The sequence below is a fragment of the Crocuta crocuta genome, unplaced genomic scaffold, assembly GCF_008692635.1.
Source record: "Crocuta crocuta isolate KB4526 unplaced genomic scaffold, BGI_CrCroc_1.0 scaffold127, whole genome shotgun sequence".
In the NCBI taxonomy this organism is placed as follows: domain Eukaryota; kingdom Metazoa; phylum Chordata; class Mammalia; order Carnivora; family Hyaenidae; genus Crocuta; species Crocuta crocuta.
The window spans coordinates 3,645,140-3,662,882 of NW_027532008.1; the positions used below are offsets into that span (position 1 = coordinate 3,645,140).

A 17,743-nucleotide genomic window follows, 5' to 3' on the forward strand; every position below is an offset into this window, starting at 1 on the left:
GTAGTTTTTAGCCACATGTGGCTCTTGAATATTATAAATATGGCTGGTCTAAACAGATGTGCTGAAGTATAAGGTATACAATGGATTTCAAGGACTTCATATGGAAGAAAAGAACAAAATATTTCATTAATTCAGATGTTCTTTTTATTTAAAGTAATCTCTACACCAGCATGGGGCTCAAAGGCTCAAACTCATGACCCCGAGATCAAGAGTAGGATGCTGCCAACAGCCAGCCAGGTGTCCCTAATTTGGACATTTTGATTCTATGTCAAAATGATAATGTCTTGTCTCTATTGAGTTAAATATAATATTAAAATTCCACCTGTCTTTTCATTTTGGGGGGGATTTTTGTTTTGTTTTGTTTTGTTTTCACTTTAAAACATCTATCAGGGCTTCTGGGTGGCTCAGTCAGTTGAGCGACCGATTCTTGATTTCAGCTTGAGTCATGATCTCACAGTTTGTGAGTTTGCGCTGTGCATTGGGCTCTGCGCTATCAGTACAGAGCCTGCTCTTGGGCTTCTCTCTCCCTCTCTCTGCCCCCCCTTTCAAAAATAAGTAAGTACACATTAAAATCTGTCTGTCTGTCTATCTATCTATCTATCTATATCTACTAGAGAACTTTAATGACTTCTGAGGGTAGTACTGTATCTCTATTGCTGCTGGGCTGGAACTTAGTCACATGGATAAACCTAGCTGCAGGGGAGTCTGGGAGATGTCATAATTGATGGCATAACTGTATCTTCAGCTGACAATTGGATTCTGTTACTAAGGCGGAGGGAAAAATAAGTGTTTAGAGTAGGCAGTGAACAGCGTCTGCGGTATTGCTTTTTTTTCTGGGAAGTTGGAGGACAGACAAAAATTCGCATGGTAAATCACAGGGGCATATTTGCATATTACAGAAATAGCCAGAGTGTCTGTCTTCAAGGATCTGACCAACAAATTTGGGAGACATACAACATATACACTGTAAAAATGTGATGGTTGAAGTAGCTAAACTGTATCAGGGGTGGGTAGAGGAGATGAGTCCAGGTTAGTATGGGGTTGAAAACATCGATCAATTTCCACATGCTTCTTGGAGCCTTGAGGAGACAAGTGGTGTGCTGGCCCAAGAAGGCACCTTGAGGAGGGCTGTTGGAAATGAAGCTTCCTCCATTCAGTCTTTTGAGATAGTCAGTAGCCAAGTAAGGTTGGATTGGGGGCTGCAGGTGGGCAATTCTTTTGACTTTTCCCTTCCTTCCTTCCTGCATCACTAGGACACTGTATTCAGCCTTCTGCATGGAGCTGGCCTCCCATGGCTTTGTGGTGGCTGTTCCAGAACACAGGTGAGGGGATGACGGTCATAACGAACTATCATGGCTTGGATGCCTACCGTTGGCTAGGATATAGGCTAGACCTGTATCGAGATAGTATTTCTAGTCTTCACAACAACCATGCAAAGGTATTATACTCATTAAAAAAAAATCTTTTTTTATGTTTCATTGTTTTGTTTATTTTTGAGAGAGAGAGAGCAAGCACGGGGGAGGGGCAGAGAGAGGGGGAGACAGAATCTGAAGCAGGCTCCAGGCTCTGAGCTGTCAGCACAGGGCCCTACACGGGGCTTGAACCCAAGAAGCATGAGCTCATGACCTGAGCTGAAGTCGGTCGCTTAACCGACTGAGCCATCCAGTCGTCCCTATACTCATTTTAAAGAGTCTTTTTTTTTCTTTAATGTTTATTCATTATTATTTTGAGAGAGAGAAAAGACAGTGTGAGCGGGGGAGGGTCAGAGAGAGAGGGAGACACAGAATCTGAAGCAGGCTCCAGGCTCCAAGCTGTCAGCACAGAGCCTGATGCGGGGCTCGAACTCCCAGACCAAGAGATCATGACCTGAGCCTAAGTTGGACGCTTTAACCGACTGAGCCACCCAGGTGACCTGCCCCTATACTCATTTTAAAGGTGAGGAAACGAAGATTGCTAAATTGGGGTTCAAACCCAGCAGTCTTCAAAATCCATGTTTTTTCTCCTCTCCTAGTTATGCCCCCAGATCTTTTTCCTTGCTAGCTGAAAGTTGATCTAGGGTGTCTTGGCGGAAATGGAGGATTTGGTAAAGGGGAGAAATAAGCTGAGGAGAAATCTTCTGACTTCTCTGGTGGCATGTGTATTTCAGGGACGGGTCAGCCGCGACCACCTGTTTCTGCAAGCAGGCCCCAGAGGAGAATCAGCTCACTAATGAGTCGCTGGGGGAGGAATGGATCCCTCACCGTCAGATTGAAGAAGGAGAGAAGGAGTTCCATGTCCGCAATTGCCAGGTAGGCTCGGTGCCGGTTGGGGAAGGGAGAGTTAAGCCCATCGACCTCCTACTACAGTCTTATCTACACTCTGGCTTCCCTTGTGAGGTTAGAACCGCAGCTCATGACAGTCTGAGCTTGCGTATGTGTGAGCGCCCCATCTGAGACAATGGGGCTGTTTGGGGGCTGCCTTCCAGTCGTCACACCTGCCTCGAGCTGCAACATGAAAAACCCTGGAGGGAGGCTCTTAGACTGGGGAGAAGTACCCAAATGGGAAATTCCCATCCGAAGTACAGGGCTAGATTTGAGGGGAGCACGATCCTCAAAAGTCAGGGCGAAGTAGGGGCAGGTAAGTGCCAGACGGACCAAAGCCATAGATGTGTGTTGTAAAGAGGCCAGTGGAATCCAGTACCGGGTTGATTAAAAAACATTCTTGTTTCTTTTGTGTTCGAGGCGCTTTCGTAGGTGTCTTATTTGGTCCTCTAGGCGCCCCCGTGGGGAGGTGGGTAGAATCTGCACGGCAGCGCACTGTTAGGAGGTGCTTCTGTGAGCTGCTAGGATCTGGCTGGGCCCTTCTCAGGATGTGGACCCCCCGCCCAGTGCTTGCGGAGATGTGGGTGGGCACGCTAGCCCTGCGTTCTTCCTCGGCTCTGTTGGAGAGCGAGGTCCTTGCCGGGTAACTGTCCAGTGTTGCAGCTCCCACCGGGACTGTGTTGCAGGTGCATCAGAGGGTAAGCGAGTGTACACGGGTGTTGAAGATCCTGCAGGAGGTCACTGCGGGGCAGACCGTCCTCAACATCTTGCCTGGCGGGTTGGATCTGATGACCTTGAAGGTATGGTGGCCGTTGGTATGACCCTGAGCACGTGCATTCATCAGGACTTCAGTTACGCAGAACAGAAACCTAACTCGTTAGCTTCAATTCAGAGAGAGTTTATTGGCTCAAGTAAGTGGGAAGACCCAAGGCTGACTGGCTTCAGGTGAGTGTAGCTAGATCCAGGGTCTCAGACGTTGTCATCCAAGCTCTGGCACTTTTTCTTCCTTCTCCTGGCTCAGTTCCACTCTGTGTGTGTGAGCCCCATTCTCAGGGCACACCCCCCGTTAGTCAAGAAAGATGTTGCTAAGTTTATTTATTTATTTTGAGAGAGAGAGAGAGAGAGAGCAAAGCAAGGAAGGGGCAGAGAGATAGGGAGGCAGAGAATCCAAAGCAGGCTCTGCACTGACAGTAGAAAGCCTGATGCAGGGCTCAAACTCACAAACCGTGAGATCATGACCTGAGCCGAAATCAGACACTTAACCTACTGAGCCACCCAGACACCCCACCCCAAGCATGTATTTCAATTCAGCTCTGGATTTAATAGGAAAAGAGATTCTGTTGGCCGCCACTGTTCCGGGAAGGCCGTGACCCTTGCTTGGGTTACGTGTCCCTTCTGGATCAGTTACTGTGCCAGGACAGTTGTAAGTGGGGCAGATTGGCTTGCCTTGGTTCTACCCCTACTTCTGGGTCAGGGGAACCTGAGCGCCAGGACTGGCAGCCCTCCAGAGCCACAGGGATAAAGAAGAGATGGTTCGGTCCCCAGAGGAAGGGCTGTCGACCAACAAACAGGCTGTGTCTACCGCAGGCTAATTCCTTCCCTTGGGGGGCTCTCAGAAATCCTCCCGAGAGGATAGCAACTGTTCTGGCTGTGGAATTTGCTGCCGGTGAAGATACATTCCCAACCCCCCAGTCTTTCCCACCTAATTTCAAAGATAGCTCAGGCTCTATTTAAAAAAAATTTTTTTTAATGTTTTACTTATTTTTGAGAGAGAGAGAGAAAGTGTGAGCAGGGAAGGGTCAAAGAGAGAGGGAGATACAGAATCTGAAGCAGGCTCTAGGCTCCGAGCTGTCAACACAGAGCCCAACAAGGGGCTCGAACTCAGGAACTGTGAGATCATGACCTGAGCCCAAGTCGGACGCCCAACCGGCCGAGCCACCCGGGCACCCTGCTCAGGCTCTATTTAGACTACCAAGAAATCACACAAAAGCATGAAGAAAAAAAGTTTTTTTACATTTTGATGTTTGTCCTTCCGGTTCTTCTACTTATTTATCTATTTATTTATTTGTTTATTTTTGAGGAGGGAGCCTGCAAGCAGGCGGAGAGGCAGAGAGAGAATCTTAAGCAGGCCTGTGCTCAGCACAGTCTCCATTCTCCATGTCACAACCCTAGGATCATGACCTGAGCTGAAATCAAGAGTCGGACACTCAGGGTGCCTGGGTGGCTCAGTTGGTTAAGCGTCCGACTTTGGCTCAGGTCATGATCTCATGGTTCATGAGTTCAAGCCCTGCATCAGGCTCTGTGCTGACAGCTCTGAGCCTGGAGCCTGCTTCGGATTCTGTGTCTCCCTCTCTCATTCTCTGTGCCCTTCCCCAGCTCACGTTCTGTCTCTCTCTGTCTCCCAAAAATAAATAAAACATTAAAAAAAAAAAAAGTTGGACACTCAACCCACAGAGCCTCCCAGGTTCCGCAGGCCTCCTAGTTCTTTTGAAATGCATAAGGTATGTGTATACATATTTCAAAACCATAATGTTATCATTTAATACAAACTTTTTTATGTTCTTTGTTTTTCACTTAGCAAAATAGTCTGAATGTTGTCCTATGCCAGTTAATATTTTTCTATGGCATGATTTTTAATAGTTATGTAATATTCCATTGCAAGGTGAGAATAGTGTATGTATATATATAAAAAATAACAACTAATTTCTTATGAGTACTTACTGTGATGAGAGCCCTTCACACAAACTTATGCAGTTAGCGTTATCTCTTACATAGAAAGAAACTGGGGATCAAAGAGACTAAGTATTTACCCAAGGTGATGCAGCTAAGTAAGTGGTAGATTTCAAACTGGGGCTTTTGGATCCCAAAGTTTGTGCTGTGTGCCCCCAAACCTCATTACAAAGTGCCTTTTAGGGGCACCTGGGTGGCTCAGTCAGTTGAACGTTCTACTTGATTTCAGCTCAGGCCATGATCCCAAGGTCATGGGATTGAGCCCCATGTAGAACCTGCTTGGGATTCTCTCTCTCTCTCTCTCTCTCTCTCTCTCTCTGTGTCTCCCACTCTCTACCTCCCACCCCCCACCCCTCTCCCCTACCACTGTGGCTCTCTTTAAAATAAAAATAAAATAAATTTAAAGAATACCTTTTAAATCTCTAGTAGTGTGCTCCGGGGCAGAGTATCTGCCTGGATGGCCAGTTGGTAAGGTAGAGATCTGAAGTTCTTTACCAACTATTTGATGAATGTCATCAACCCCCACCGGACAAGCAGGGTCCCGACACTAAAGTGCAGGGCTGCACGTCTATGAGCTTAAGACCGGCATTGGGCAGGCTAGAGTTTAGTTGGATTGTTATATTTTGGAGAACTACAGAATAAAAAAAGCTAAGAACATTTTTGTCTATCAGATTGAGATTTGAAAGTTCATTACTCACTCTTGTTGGCAAAGCTGGGGGAAGTAGAGAGTGCAGATTGCCCCATGCAGGGCAGTTTGGCGATAGTTATCAACAGCACAAATGCACGTATTCTTTGACCCAGCAACGCCCACTTCTCGGAATTTATTCTATAGATACCTGTACACATGCAGTGTCATGTATGTACAAGGTTATTCTTTCCACTGTTGTTTGTAATAGCCAAAGCTTGATAGTATCTTATGTGTTCTCCAGTAAGGGAAGTGGTTTAATAGATTATGGAATAATGGATGTATTCGTTTTGGGAATGTTAATTACTGTAACTCCTAAGTCCCAAATCTCAGTAGCTCAACACAGTGGAAATTTACTTGTCTCCCAAGTAAAGTTGAAAATGGGTGCTCCCATGCGGGAGCTAACTCAGGGATCCAGGCTCCTCTCAGCTCGCAGTTCTACCCTCTTCCGCTTGTGAAACCCAACTCCATCATGTGCAGTAGCAGTCCAGGCATTGGAAAGGGTGTGGAGATTTGTATGAAGCACTTTTTATGGGCCAGGCCTGGAAGTGGAGATACCGCTTTCACACTCATGCCGTTGGCTAGAACTCGGTCCCAGGGCCACATCAACTGCTTGGACATAGAGCCTAGCTATCTGTCCAGGAAGAAGAAGATTTGGTGATCAGCCAACTGTCTATGCCATGATGAAACCCAATGTAACTGTAGAAAGGATAAGGAAGGTGTTTATGTACTAATATTATTATGCACAAAGGAAAGACACAACGTCACTTGGGTAAAAAGCTGGGGGACTATAGAGTCACATTTACCTGTATGCGCCTCAGCAAACTCAGCAAAGACCCTGAAGAAACTTACCCGCTTGGGGGTGGGCGTTGGGCAGCTTGGGGACAAGGGAATGTGGTACATGGGCGGTTTCACTATATACTCCTGATTTTAGGGATGTATAAATAAATGAAATTAACCTATTTAAAAAAGGTGAAGTGGCCACCAGCCCAGTTGGTCAGAAGGTGCTGAGCGAGAGGGGGGAATTTAGATACAGAGCCTTGGGTTAGAAATTGCGCAGAGCAGAGGAGAGCACAGGAGCAGAGAAGAGGCCAGGCAGCAAGGGCTAGAGAGATTTTCTGAGCCCCTTCGCGAGCAGCTGCAGCAGCTTTTATATACTCAAGCCCTGCGGGCTTCTGTGGACAACCAGAAATAGATACTTGCAGACCATGTTATAGCAACCAGACTCTGCTGGAGAAACGTCAGAACAGATGCCCAGAGGAAGTAGAACCTGAGTCTGTTTCTGGGTGAGCACGCCTCGCCTCGGAGGAAAGTGGACAGGGGCCAGGAGCTCTGTGTTCTGTCCTTGTCACCCCACTGGCCTGGCTGTAAGGCGGGGACCAAGAGCCCGAAGACCATGTGTGTTCTTACCTGGCTCTGACACCGATGGGTCAGCGTGGAATCACATCATTTCTGCCCCTTCATTTATTTGTAGATCTTTGAATGTCTCCCCTGGTCCAGGTGTCACAGGCAGTATGATTACAAAAGGACAGATGAAAAACATAGTTTTCAGAATTCCTGACTCCAGAAAGCTGTTCGGCCTGGGGGGACTGCCTGCCTGGCTGCTCTCCAGGGAGCAAGAGATTCCTAATGTGCAGGCGGGAGCTCACCCACTGTACTCTGTGTACTCTGCTTCCGCATCACTGTCTCACTCTTTGCCTCTTGCCCTAAAGAATTCCTGGAAAAGCAGCCCCGCCTTTCTGATTTGGCTCAGTTCTCCGCTTTCCTCAGGGCGGCATCAACATGAGCCGTGTGGCCGTGATGGGACATTCATTTGGTGGGAGCACGGCGATCCTGGCTTTGGCCAAGGAGACCCAATTCCGGTGAGTTTCCCAGCGATGCTTCTGTGAGCTCCACGCACCATTCATTCATTCAGCGCATATTAGTCACACAAGTGTTATATGCTATACACTGTTTTGGGGGCTGAGGCGTCAGTGGCGAACAAGAAGACAAGGTCTCTGATTTCATGGAATTACGTTCATGTGGGAGGAGACGGAGGAGGAAACAAGCTAACAATCACATCCCAGCACCCAGGTGCCGTGGAGAAAGTAAGAGGCCGATATGCCAGAGTCGTTGGAGGTTTTTTTGAGAAGGTGACAGAAGCCAAGACTTAATAAAGAAGCCAACCATATAAAGGTCTAGGGGGTCATTCTAGGAAGAGGGAACAGCTAATGCAAAGGTCCCGAGGTAGAAAGAAGCTTGCTGTGTCAGTGTGGGAGAGGCACAGTGAGTGATGGGGAAGTGGTTCAAGATGTAATCAGAGAGATAAACGGGCTAGATCACAGGGCCTTTTGGCCACAGTAAGGAAGTTCAATTTTATTCCAAGTATGATGGGAAACCATTGAAGGATTTTAAGCAGAGAAAAATCTTTATTTTACTTTAGTTTCGTTTTTATTTATTACACTAATTGCTGTACCCCACATGGGGCTCAAACTCACAACCACAAGATCAAGAGTTGCATGTTCCTCCTGAGGCAGCACCCCCCCCCCCCCCAGCTCTGCCCAAAGAAGAATCTTATTTACACTTGTAAAGATCCCTCTGGCTCCTGTGTGAGGAGTGGACTGTAGCAGGACTAGACTGAAAACCTAGTTAGAGGAAAGCTATTTCAGAGTCAAGGTCAGAGGTGATGGGTTTACATTAGGACAGAGGTGACAGGATAGAGAGATATGGATTGAGTCAGGATATATTTTAGAATTTTCTGGACTTGGTGATGTATGAGGTGAAGGAAAGAGAATTCAGGTTCTTCATTGTTGTATACATCATTTCAGTGGGAGATAAATGTCCTTCACTGATCTGGAGAAGACTGGAGGGACTTTGGGGGTGGGGTGCTAATCTTGGGGCCTTAGTTTTGCCCCAGGTGACAGATTATTGCTTGACACGCTGGCCGTGTCTTTGAGTTGTGGCATCAAGGAGGCTTTCGTGACCTCCCGTGCTTGCACACTGTGGGCTCACATAGCTCCTTGTGCAGTCAGCACACTAAGCTGTATTTTGTTACCTTGTCCGTTCTGTCTCCCTTTCTAGACTGGGAACTCCTTGAGAGCAAGAACTGTGTCATTTATCTCTGAATCCACAGCACAGGGCTAAGCACATAGTAGGTACTCAACAAATGTTGAATGACCTTCTGAGTAACTCAAGTCAGCGACCTGAGTAGATCCGGGAGAAGGTCTGACCCTTGCTCTCAGTGAGTTTAAAATCTAGAAAGATCTTTGGTGACACAAAACTGATCTCCATCCAAGATCCTAACTGAAGTGTCTGGGCCCTGGTACCCCCTTCCTGGCTTTCTGAGTCTTTGTCCCACTGAATGGAAGAACCCTGCCCCTTCCCCCCTCTACCTTAACTATTCTTACCTGGGTTTCTACATGGCTATTCCAAATGTCTGGTCCCGTCACAGGTGTGCTGTGGCTCTGGATGCTTGGATGTTTCCTCTGGAACATGACTTTTACCCCAAGGCTCGAGGCCCTGTGTTCTTTATCAATGCTGAGAAGTTCCAGACAATGGAGAGTGTCAACTTGATGAAGAAGATATGTGCTCAGCATGAACAATCCAGGATCATAACTGTCCTGTGAGTAAGCCCCAGGGTCACCATCCCCAGTGTCCTCTCCCTTTGCTACCCAGCCGTGGCCTCTCTTAATGTCTCCTACAGGATCCATAAGCTCTACCCGTTAATATAGTACCTAAATACTTCCTGAAACACGAAGCCTTACTCATTCTGTTAGGATTTCGTATCTGTCCTTTGCCACTTTGCTCCACTTACAGCAATTCCTTTACTAGCTTATATGACTTGATGACAGGATTTACCTGTTGCTTTCTGGAAAAGGGTATTGTGGGAATGTGTGCGGGAGAGGAAAAGTGTGGATCTGGGTAGACTCCAGAGATCTCAAACCTCATTTGGGAATTTTATCGAGTCTTTTGAAGACTGTACATGTAGTAGACCTTCGACGTTCACAAGATAGACTTTGGGAGACCTTGAATACCTAAGTTCAGATACCTTCCCCAAACCATCTATATTCTGCCCAAGAGAAACCATATTCTCTTCACTTCCGTTTCTAGCACTATCAGACAGTTTTCTTTCAGGACCCCTATTTCACAGAAATAAAATTTTTTGGGTGACTTTCAGATAACGTACCGTAGATTGTAAGTGGCGCACAGTTCAGGCGCGGGGCTGAGGCTCACTGACTGATCTCTGACTTGCTTCTGCCCTGCACTCGAGCCTGACAGAGCCTAACAGCACAGGCATCAAGGATCCCACGTTCTATTTTAGCAAGATGACGGGTAACTATGTGTCATGGGCCCTTGGAATCACTCAGATAGTTGAAACGCTAAGACCAAAGCGCTGGAATGCTAGGAGTCCGCTCGGAAGTCAGTACTTCCCTTGCTCACGTTGGCCAGGCTGTCTTTCTGAGGGCCAGCCCTCCCCTTGGCCTTTGATCTCATGCCAGCTTGACAATTTCCCTAAACCAGTCAGATTGAGTATAATGGTGGGAAGGGAGGTGAGAGCAGTTGGGAAGGGGGTGATTTAACTGTTGGCAGTGTCTCACTTCTTAAACCCAGTGCTGGATATCCAGTGTGTTTATTCTTTACACTTTTTCATGTGCCTCAAATAACATTTTCTTTTTAAAGTCAGTCTTCCTGCATGATTAACAACCAGAGTTTGGCATTTAGATTTTCTTCCCTCATTGAATGGACTAGTACATTTAGTTGTGAGCAGTAGCCCAGAATGAATCTGCCAAGAACTTCATCTTTGAATGAAATGTATTTGATATCAGAGAATTTAAATTCTAACCCAGAAAACCTCTTTTACAAGCGTTTGCCCTCACTTTTCTGATTACTTAAATAAAGACAGGGGATTCCTTTTCCTCTTTACTCTGTGGTACATTTCTGAAGAAGGAGGAGCTGATATGTTTTGTGAAGGCTCAAAAATCACCACAGAAAAGCCACAGTGCGGTGGTTTATAATGACGTAGGAATGGCCGGCGTGGCAGACCTTGCTTCCTCACCCCTGTGCCTGCCCGCTGCAGCTAACTCAACCCTTCCCTGCACCATCAGATGCTGTGTTCTAGGGACTGAGGCAGCTTTGCAGCCAGGCACGTTTTCGAATCCTAACCCTGTCCCTTACTAGCTGTGTGACCCCAGGCAGATTGTTTCCTCGGATTCCGTCAAAGGGGAAATGCTTCCCTTAAAAGGCTGTTGTGAAAATTGAGATAATGCACATAAAACAGCTTGCGCCTGGGGAATGCTTATCAAATACTTGTGCCCCTTAGCCTCTAAAGCCCATACCGGTTATCTGTTCCTCTTTTCCTCTAGTGGTTCTGTTCATCGGAGTCAAACTGACTTTGCCTTTGTGACTGGTAACTGGATTGGTAAACTCTTCTCCACTCAAACGCGTGGGAGCTTGGACCCCTATGAAGGTCAAGAGATTATGGTGAGGGCCATGTTGGCCTTCCTGCAGAAGCACCTTGGTAAGGAGAGAACTGGGGTTTGTGGGGAAGTTGTGGGGTCCCTTAGATCTCCCTCCACAGTGGTCTATACCGGCAGGTCCCAGAGCAGGACGATTTATGGCAAAAGGAAAATCTGAGCGAAGGAGAGAGTTATGTAGAATTACAGAAAGAACACTCAGCTGAAAGTTCAGAGACCCTGACTCTGTCTCTTACTACGTGAATGACCTTGGCCTTGTCATGTAACTCCTGAGCCTTGGTTTCCTCACTGTAAACAGAACATTCACCTCTCTCTACACCATTACCCGTGTCCTAACTCACAATCACTCACCTCATGTGGATTGCAGAGAAGGTTTATGATGAGAAATGGGCTAAATTTGTGAAGTGTTTTAAACAAAACAAAGCACAAAAGGCCTGTGACCAGTGTCGTGCATCACAGACCAGCTAAGTGGCAAGGCCTGTAGAGGTCATTGGTCCAGCCTCCCACCCAGAGGAGAAAGCCTCTTCCGCCTTCCCTGCCGCACGGTCCAGCAGTGTGGGGAGTGCACTGCTTTGAGGGCCAGTCTTCTTCGCCTCTCCGTTGCAAGACAGATGCTCTAGTTAGGCTTTTGCTTTGGTTACAAGGACTAGAGACTGACTCAGTTACCTCAAGAAGAAAAGGGGAGTTCGCTGATGACAGTACACCCAGCCAGGTGGGAAGCGAAAAGTTACAGGCACGCAAGTAACACCGCCCTCCCTCTCTCTCTCATCTCTCTCATGGGCTTAGTCTCGCTGTCTCTTCCTCTCATGACATCTCTCTTTCTCTTGGCTCCGGTCTGTATTTTTCTTATTTCCTACTCTAGTTTTTCTCTTGCCGATACCTCTGCTGACTCGTACCGGTCAGCTCGAATCCCTCGTGGCTTGGTCTTTCTTCCTCGGGCACCGTCATCTTTGGGCCCCACTGCTCACTGCCATGTTTCTCTGGATTTCCCAGACCAGATTCCAGATTCCCAAGAGAGACAGCTTGATTCTCCCAGCTCATCTTTACCTAGCAGCTATGCATTGTCGGCCACTGTCCAGCCTCAGCCCGGAGCTTTCTGGATCACATGTCCCTCCCTGATCCAGCCAGAATGGAGGGGGCTGCCACTGCGGACACCAGCTGGTCTCAGCATTGGTGTGTGTGCTCGCGCAGTGTCCTTCAGAAAGGAGCCAGGCTGCCCTGGGTTTCCAGGGTTCCGCCTCACCCTAGCCTCAGACCAAAATGTCCTACTTTGTGACTCCTTCCCGCTTGCCCTGATCATCCCCTCGAGGGCTACCTGGAGAAGCCTCCGACCCCTTGCACATGGCAGGTCTTCAGATACTTGAAGTCCCCTATGGTGTCCTCTCCGAGTTTCCTGCTCAGTGAGTTAAATATCCACGGTACCTCCGCCTGTTCCCCGGGCAGCTCCCCACGTTGCCATTTATTATCCCCTTTGGATGCACTGTTGGTCACCACGGCTGCATGGTGCCCCACTTGAGATGCGGGGTATGGTACAGCAGGACCCTCCCCTCTGTGCTCTGGATGCTAGACTTCCGGCTGCATGGCCTGAGCCCATTCTCAATTCCAACAGGTGCCTAACAGATAACACATCCATTCTTTTATAAGAGTTTATTGACTTTGTGAACCTACGTTTGCATTTCTAACTTTACGCCTGTTCATTTTATCTTGCTCATTGTGTGAGCCATTATGCCGGCCTGGGTTCAGACACTTTAGGGTTAATAGAGACCTTAGAGCACCACCCTGTCACCTCGTAGGGGAAGAATGGATCCATGACTCTAGACTCTAGTGGGGACTGACTATGGGGTCCTCAGCCCGCTTTCCCTCTTTCTTACCGGCACCATGCCGTTAGGTAAGAGCTAAGTATGACAGCAGAGCCCACCATGGCATGATTGAGCTGCCTTTAATACCAATGTCTGTTGAGCTAAGCTACTTCTTACTGGAGATCACCAGAAGAGGGGATGGAAGGGAGGCGAGCCTTACACTGCAGGGAGATTATTGAGGACTTGCATTGTGCCAGGCTTTGCACTAAGTACTTCAGATTCACTATGAGGTATAATCCTGAAGATGACTCTCCCGGGCAGGTGCTTTTTTTATTTAAAAAAATCGTTGTAATGTTTATTTATCTTTGAGAGAGAGACAGACAGAGTACGAGCAGGGGAGGGGCAGAGAGAGAGGGAGACACAGAATCCGAAGCAGGCTCCAGGCTCTGAGCTGGCAGCACAGAGCCTGACGCGGGGCCCCAAGTCACAAACTGCGAGATCGTGACCTGAGCTGAAGTCGGATGCTTAACCGACTGAGCCACTCAGGTACCCCTCTGGCAAGTACTTCTATTAGCTCCATTTTACAGATGCAGATATGAAGCTTAGAACATTTAAGTAATTTGTCCCAGGTTATCTGGTTATTAAGTGGCAAGGTCAGGATGCAGCCTAACTTGTCTGATTCCAAAGCCCATGTACTTAGTCAATGCTTGTACAAAGTGATGCTTGTCTTTAATCTTTTTTTTTTTTTAATGTTTTTATTTATTTTTGAGAGAGAGAGAGATAGCATGAACAGGGGAGGGGCAGAGAGCGAGAGGGAGACACAGAATCCGAAGCAGCTCCAGGCTCTGAGCTGTTAGCACAGAGCCCAACGTGGGGCTCGAACTCAAAAACCACAAGATCATGACCTGTGCAGAAGTGGGAGGCTTAACTGACTGAGCCACCCAGGCGCCCTTGGTGGAACACACCAGCAGAGAAGTGGGCAGAAGCCAGAGGAGAAGCCACGTACTTGCTGAAATGAGAGTGGATCTTATTCCACTGGTGGGGGAAGGTCATGATCAGACTTGTGTGCGCATGCTGGCTGCAGCCTGTCTGAGGCTGTGGCGGAACCAGGCGACAAGAGATGACGCAGGATCTGAAAACCCAAAGGCTTTCCACTTGGGGGCAGTTAGCTTTGCAGTGGGAGAAAAGCATGTGGTGGCCACATGGGAAACTCAGATGGGTGGTAGTGAGCTGACCCTCTTAGGGCTCTGCAGAACACCTCTGGGAGGGTGTACACCACAGATCCGGGCATACTCGTTCTTTTCTGTTAAAAAGAGTGGTGCTTCTGGGGCGCCTGGGTGGCTCCGTCGTTTAAACATCTGACTCCCAATTTCAGCTCAGGTCATCATCTTGTGCTGACCGTGCAGAGCCTGCTTGAGATTCTCTCTCTGCCCCTCACACCCTTCATTCAGTCTCTCCCTCTCCCTCCTCCCCCACTTCTCTCTCAAAATAAATAAACAAATAAACTTTTAGGAAGATTGGTGCTTCTTTCCAGTGAACTACAGGTAGCTTCTGTCTCCACCGATCCCTCCTCTCTTCCCCTCTCCTGGAAGACTGTTTCACACCTGCTCCTTTATGGACCTCTGACACCCTCCCCTTTCCTGGCTCTCAGCTGATGAACTTCGCCTTCCATCTCACTAAGAAAATGGAAGGAGTCAGGACTTCCTCGAAATCCCAGCACCTCGTCTGCCCGCCTTCACACATATACTCAGCTCTGCGTCTGGCTCCTAGAGATTCCCAGCCGGTTGCCTGAGGCCACCCCTCCACTCGCGTACCAGGTTCCCTCTTCCGTAGGCCAGCAGTTTCTCCGTCTTTATCATCCATCATCAGTTTTCCCCTCTCTCTTTTGATTGACTTCACCCTGAAATTTCTCTTTAAAGATACCTCTCTTGGGGCGCCTGGGTGCCTCCATCGGTTGAGTCCCGACTCCTGATTTCAGCTCAGGTCATGATCCCAGGGTCGTGGAATCGAGCCCTACACTGGGCTTTGCCCTGAGCATGGAGCCTGCTTAATATTCTCTCTCTCTTTTCCCCTCTTTCCCTCTGCCCTCTCCCCCACTTGTGATTTCCCTTTAAAAAATTAAAAAAAATTTTTTTTTTAATTAAAGATACCTCTTTTGACCTCACTTTCCCCCTCCCTTTTCCTTGTTTCTCCTAACAGCAAAACTCCTCAAAAGAATGTCCATCTTCACTTTCTCTGGTCCTTGTGTTCGCATTCTGTCTTTTATTTATATATTTTTAAATTAAAAAAATTTTTGATGTTTTTATTTATTTCTGAGAGAGAGAGAGAGAGAGAGAGAGAGAGAGAGAGAGAGAGACAGCGTGAGCAGGGGAGGGTCAGAGAGAAAGGGAGATACAGAACATGAAGCCGGCCCCAGGCTCTGAGCTGGCTGTCAGCACAGAGCCTGGCATGGGGCTCGAACCCACGAACAGTGAGATCATGACCTGAGCTGAAGTCGGATGCTCAACTGACTGAGCCACCCAGGCACCCCAAATTTTTTTAATATTTGTTTATTTTAGAGAGAGAGAGAGAGAATGGGGGTGGGGCAGAGAGAGGGGGAGACAAAGAATCCAAAGCAGGCTCCAGGCTCTGAGCTATTGGCACAGAACCTGATGCGGGGTTCAAACCCACGAACCGGGAGATCACCACCTGAGCCGAAGTTGGACGCTCAACTGACTGAGCCACCCAGGTGCCCCTCCCTACATTCTCTCTTAAACTCACTCCAGTCAGGCTTTTACATCCCAGTTCCCCATGAAAACTGCTTTTGTCAGCGTGGCCAGGGACCCTCCCCACCCTCCATCTGGTGGTGTGCTCTGTTCCTCATCTGGTACACTCAGCAGCTCCTGACAGTCAAGGACCCCCACCTCTGTGAGACCCTGTGTTTGCTTCCGGGATGCCCCACGGTGGGTTTTCCCCCCACCTCAACGGCTATTCGTCTTTGGTCTACTTTGCTGCTTCCAGGGCTCAGGACTTAGACCTCTTCTCTACCTGTATCCCCCAGCTTGCCACTTTAAGCGTCATCTCCATGCTGACGACTCCCAACTTTATGTCTCCAGTTGAATCTCTTCCATGAACATCGGCTTTGTCTAAACCCACTGCTCAAAGTTTCTACTTTATCACCAGCAAAACCTGATTTCAGCTGCAGTCTTTCTCTTTGAGTTACTCCAGCCGAAGTCCTCATTCTTGTCTCTGCTCTCACATCCCCCTTTCCAGTCTTTCAAGAATCCCCTCGGCTCTATCATCAGATTACACGTGGAATCTCGTCCCTGTCCTCACCCCCGCGACTGCCATCCTGTCCAAGTCGTCTGTCACCGAAACTACTGTAAGAGTTTCCCGAGTGGCCTCCCTGCTGCCACTCTTTCTCCCCACATGGTCTTTTCTGAATCGAACAGCCAGAGTGATGCTGCTAGAAAGTAAGTCAGATCGTTGACGCCCCTGTTCAGGTCCTCCAGTGGCTCCCCATTTCTCTGAGAGTCAAAAGCCAGCATCCAGCATCCTGCTGGGCCCATATGATGCGGCCTCTGGTCCCTCCTGACCTCCTCTCCCCTGCTCCTCCCCAGGCCTCCTTCAGTGTCGCTGCACGAGCCTCCCGCGCTCCAGTTACTCAGTGCTTCCGGGCCTGTGCACTGCTGTTCCCTCTGCCTGGAACGCTGTTCCCATATAGTCTCATGGCTTCTTCTCGCCTCCTTTAAGTCTTTTTGCAAATGTCACCTCAGTGAGGCCCACCCACCTTGACCACCCTTTTCATTTTTTATTTAATTTTTAAAATTTTAGGTTTCTTTATTTATTTAAGTAATCTCTACACCCAACGCCGGGCTAGGACTCCCGACCCTAAGGTCAGAAGTCACACATTGTTCCAACCGAGCCAGCCAGATGCCCCTGACCACCCTTTCTAAAACATTGTCCCTTCCCTGCCTCACCTCACCCAGTCCCCCAGCCACCACCACTGCTCTCTTAACCTCACTCTATTTTTTTTTTCCCATAGTATTTCACACCGTTTCCCATCCTATATAATTTCTTGTGCGTATTGTTATCTCTGCCTACTAGATTATGAGCTCCGTGAGGATAAAGGTTTCTATTTGTGTGCGCGTGTATTTTTAGCACCAAGGACAGATTGGTACGTCACGGGTTTGCTTGCTGTTTTTTGCATTCACGAATCTGTAACGCTTCCTTGTTGAGGACCTGTTTGTGCGGGGTGCAGGGTGCTGGGTAGCCAGAGATGAAGGGGAGCGGTCCCTGCCTTCTACCCCAGCGTTGATTTGTTTCAAACGAAAGCACACTTGGCATGTTCGGCTGTGCCCCGCTCCCTCAGCCTGAGCTCTGAGGCCCTTTTTGACCATCACTGCTGTGTATTTAGACCCATCTGTCTACGATGCCAGGGCCCCCTCATGAATCATACCCAGTGTTGTGCTGCCTCACGATACTGCCGTCCTGCTCTCTCCTGCCCTGCCTCGAGGTGGCCCTGAATTTGCTTCCGCGGGCTGGCGTGCCAAAGGTCTCTCCCTGTTCAGCTTTCTCTCCCTTTCTGACCCAGTGGTGAGTTCTGTCTCTACCATTTGGCAGCCATAAGGACCTTATGGGAGGGATATTGGAAAAGAGGAACGATGCATGTTTCTCTTCGGATTATCCTTCAGGAAATTCTGCCCTGTGTTATTATTATCATTCCTGAGTTGTTATGGATTAAGCAAGTCGTTTATGAAGCACATGTAAAAGCACTGAACGCAGCACAGTTACACT

The 17,743-nt window shown here is 48.2% G+C and overlaps 1 protein-coding gene across 4 annotated transcripts in view; it reads left to right on the forward strand.

Moving 5' to 3' along the window:
- PAFAH2 (platelet activating factor acetylhydrolase 2) overlaps positions 1-17,743 on the forward strand; it is a 30,843-nt gene that overhangs the window by 9,943 nt on the left and 3,157 nt on the right. For all 4 annotated transcript variants that reach the window (XR_013337992.1, XM_077775701.1, XM_077775699.1 and 1 more), the window contains exons 5-10: positions 1,254-1,322; positions 2,147-2,288; positions 2,987-3,100; positions 7,486-7,577; positions 9,146-9,316; positions 11,058-11,212. Coding sequence is in view for 3 of the 4 variants with exons in the window: in XM_077775701.1 (XP_077631827.1) it covers positions 1,254-1,322; positions 2,147-2,288; positions 2,987-3,100; positions 7,486-7,577; positions 9,146-9,316; positions 11,058-11,212 (743 nt within the window). In the remaining variant the exon portion in view is untranslated. The remainder of the gene's footprint in view (positions 1-1,253; positions 1,323-2,146; positions 2,289-2,986; positions 3,101-7,485; positions 7,578-9,145; positions 9,317-11,057; positions 11,213-17,743) is intronic.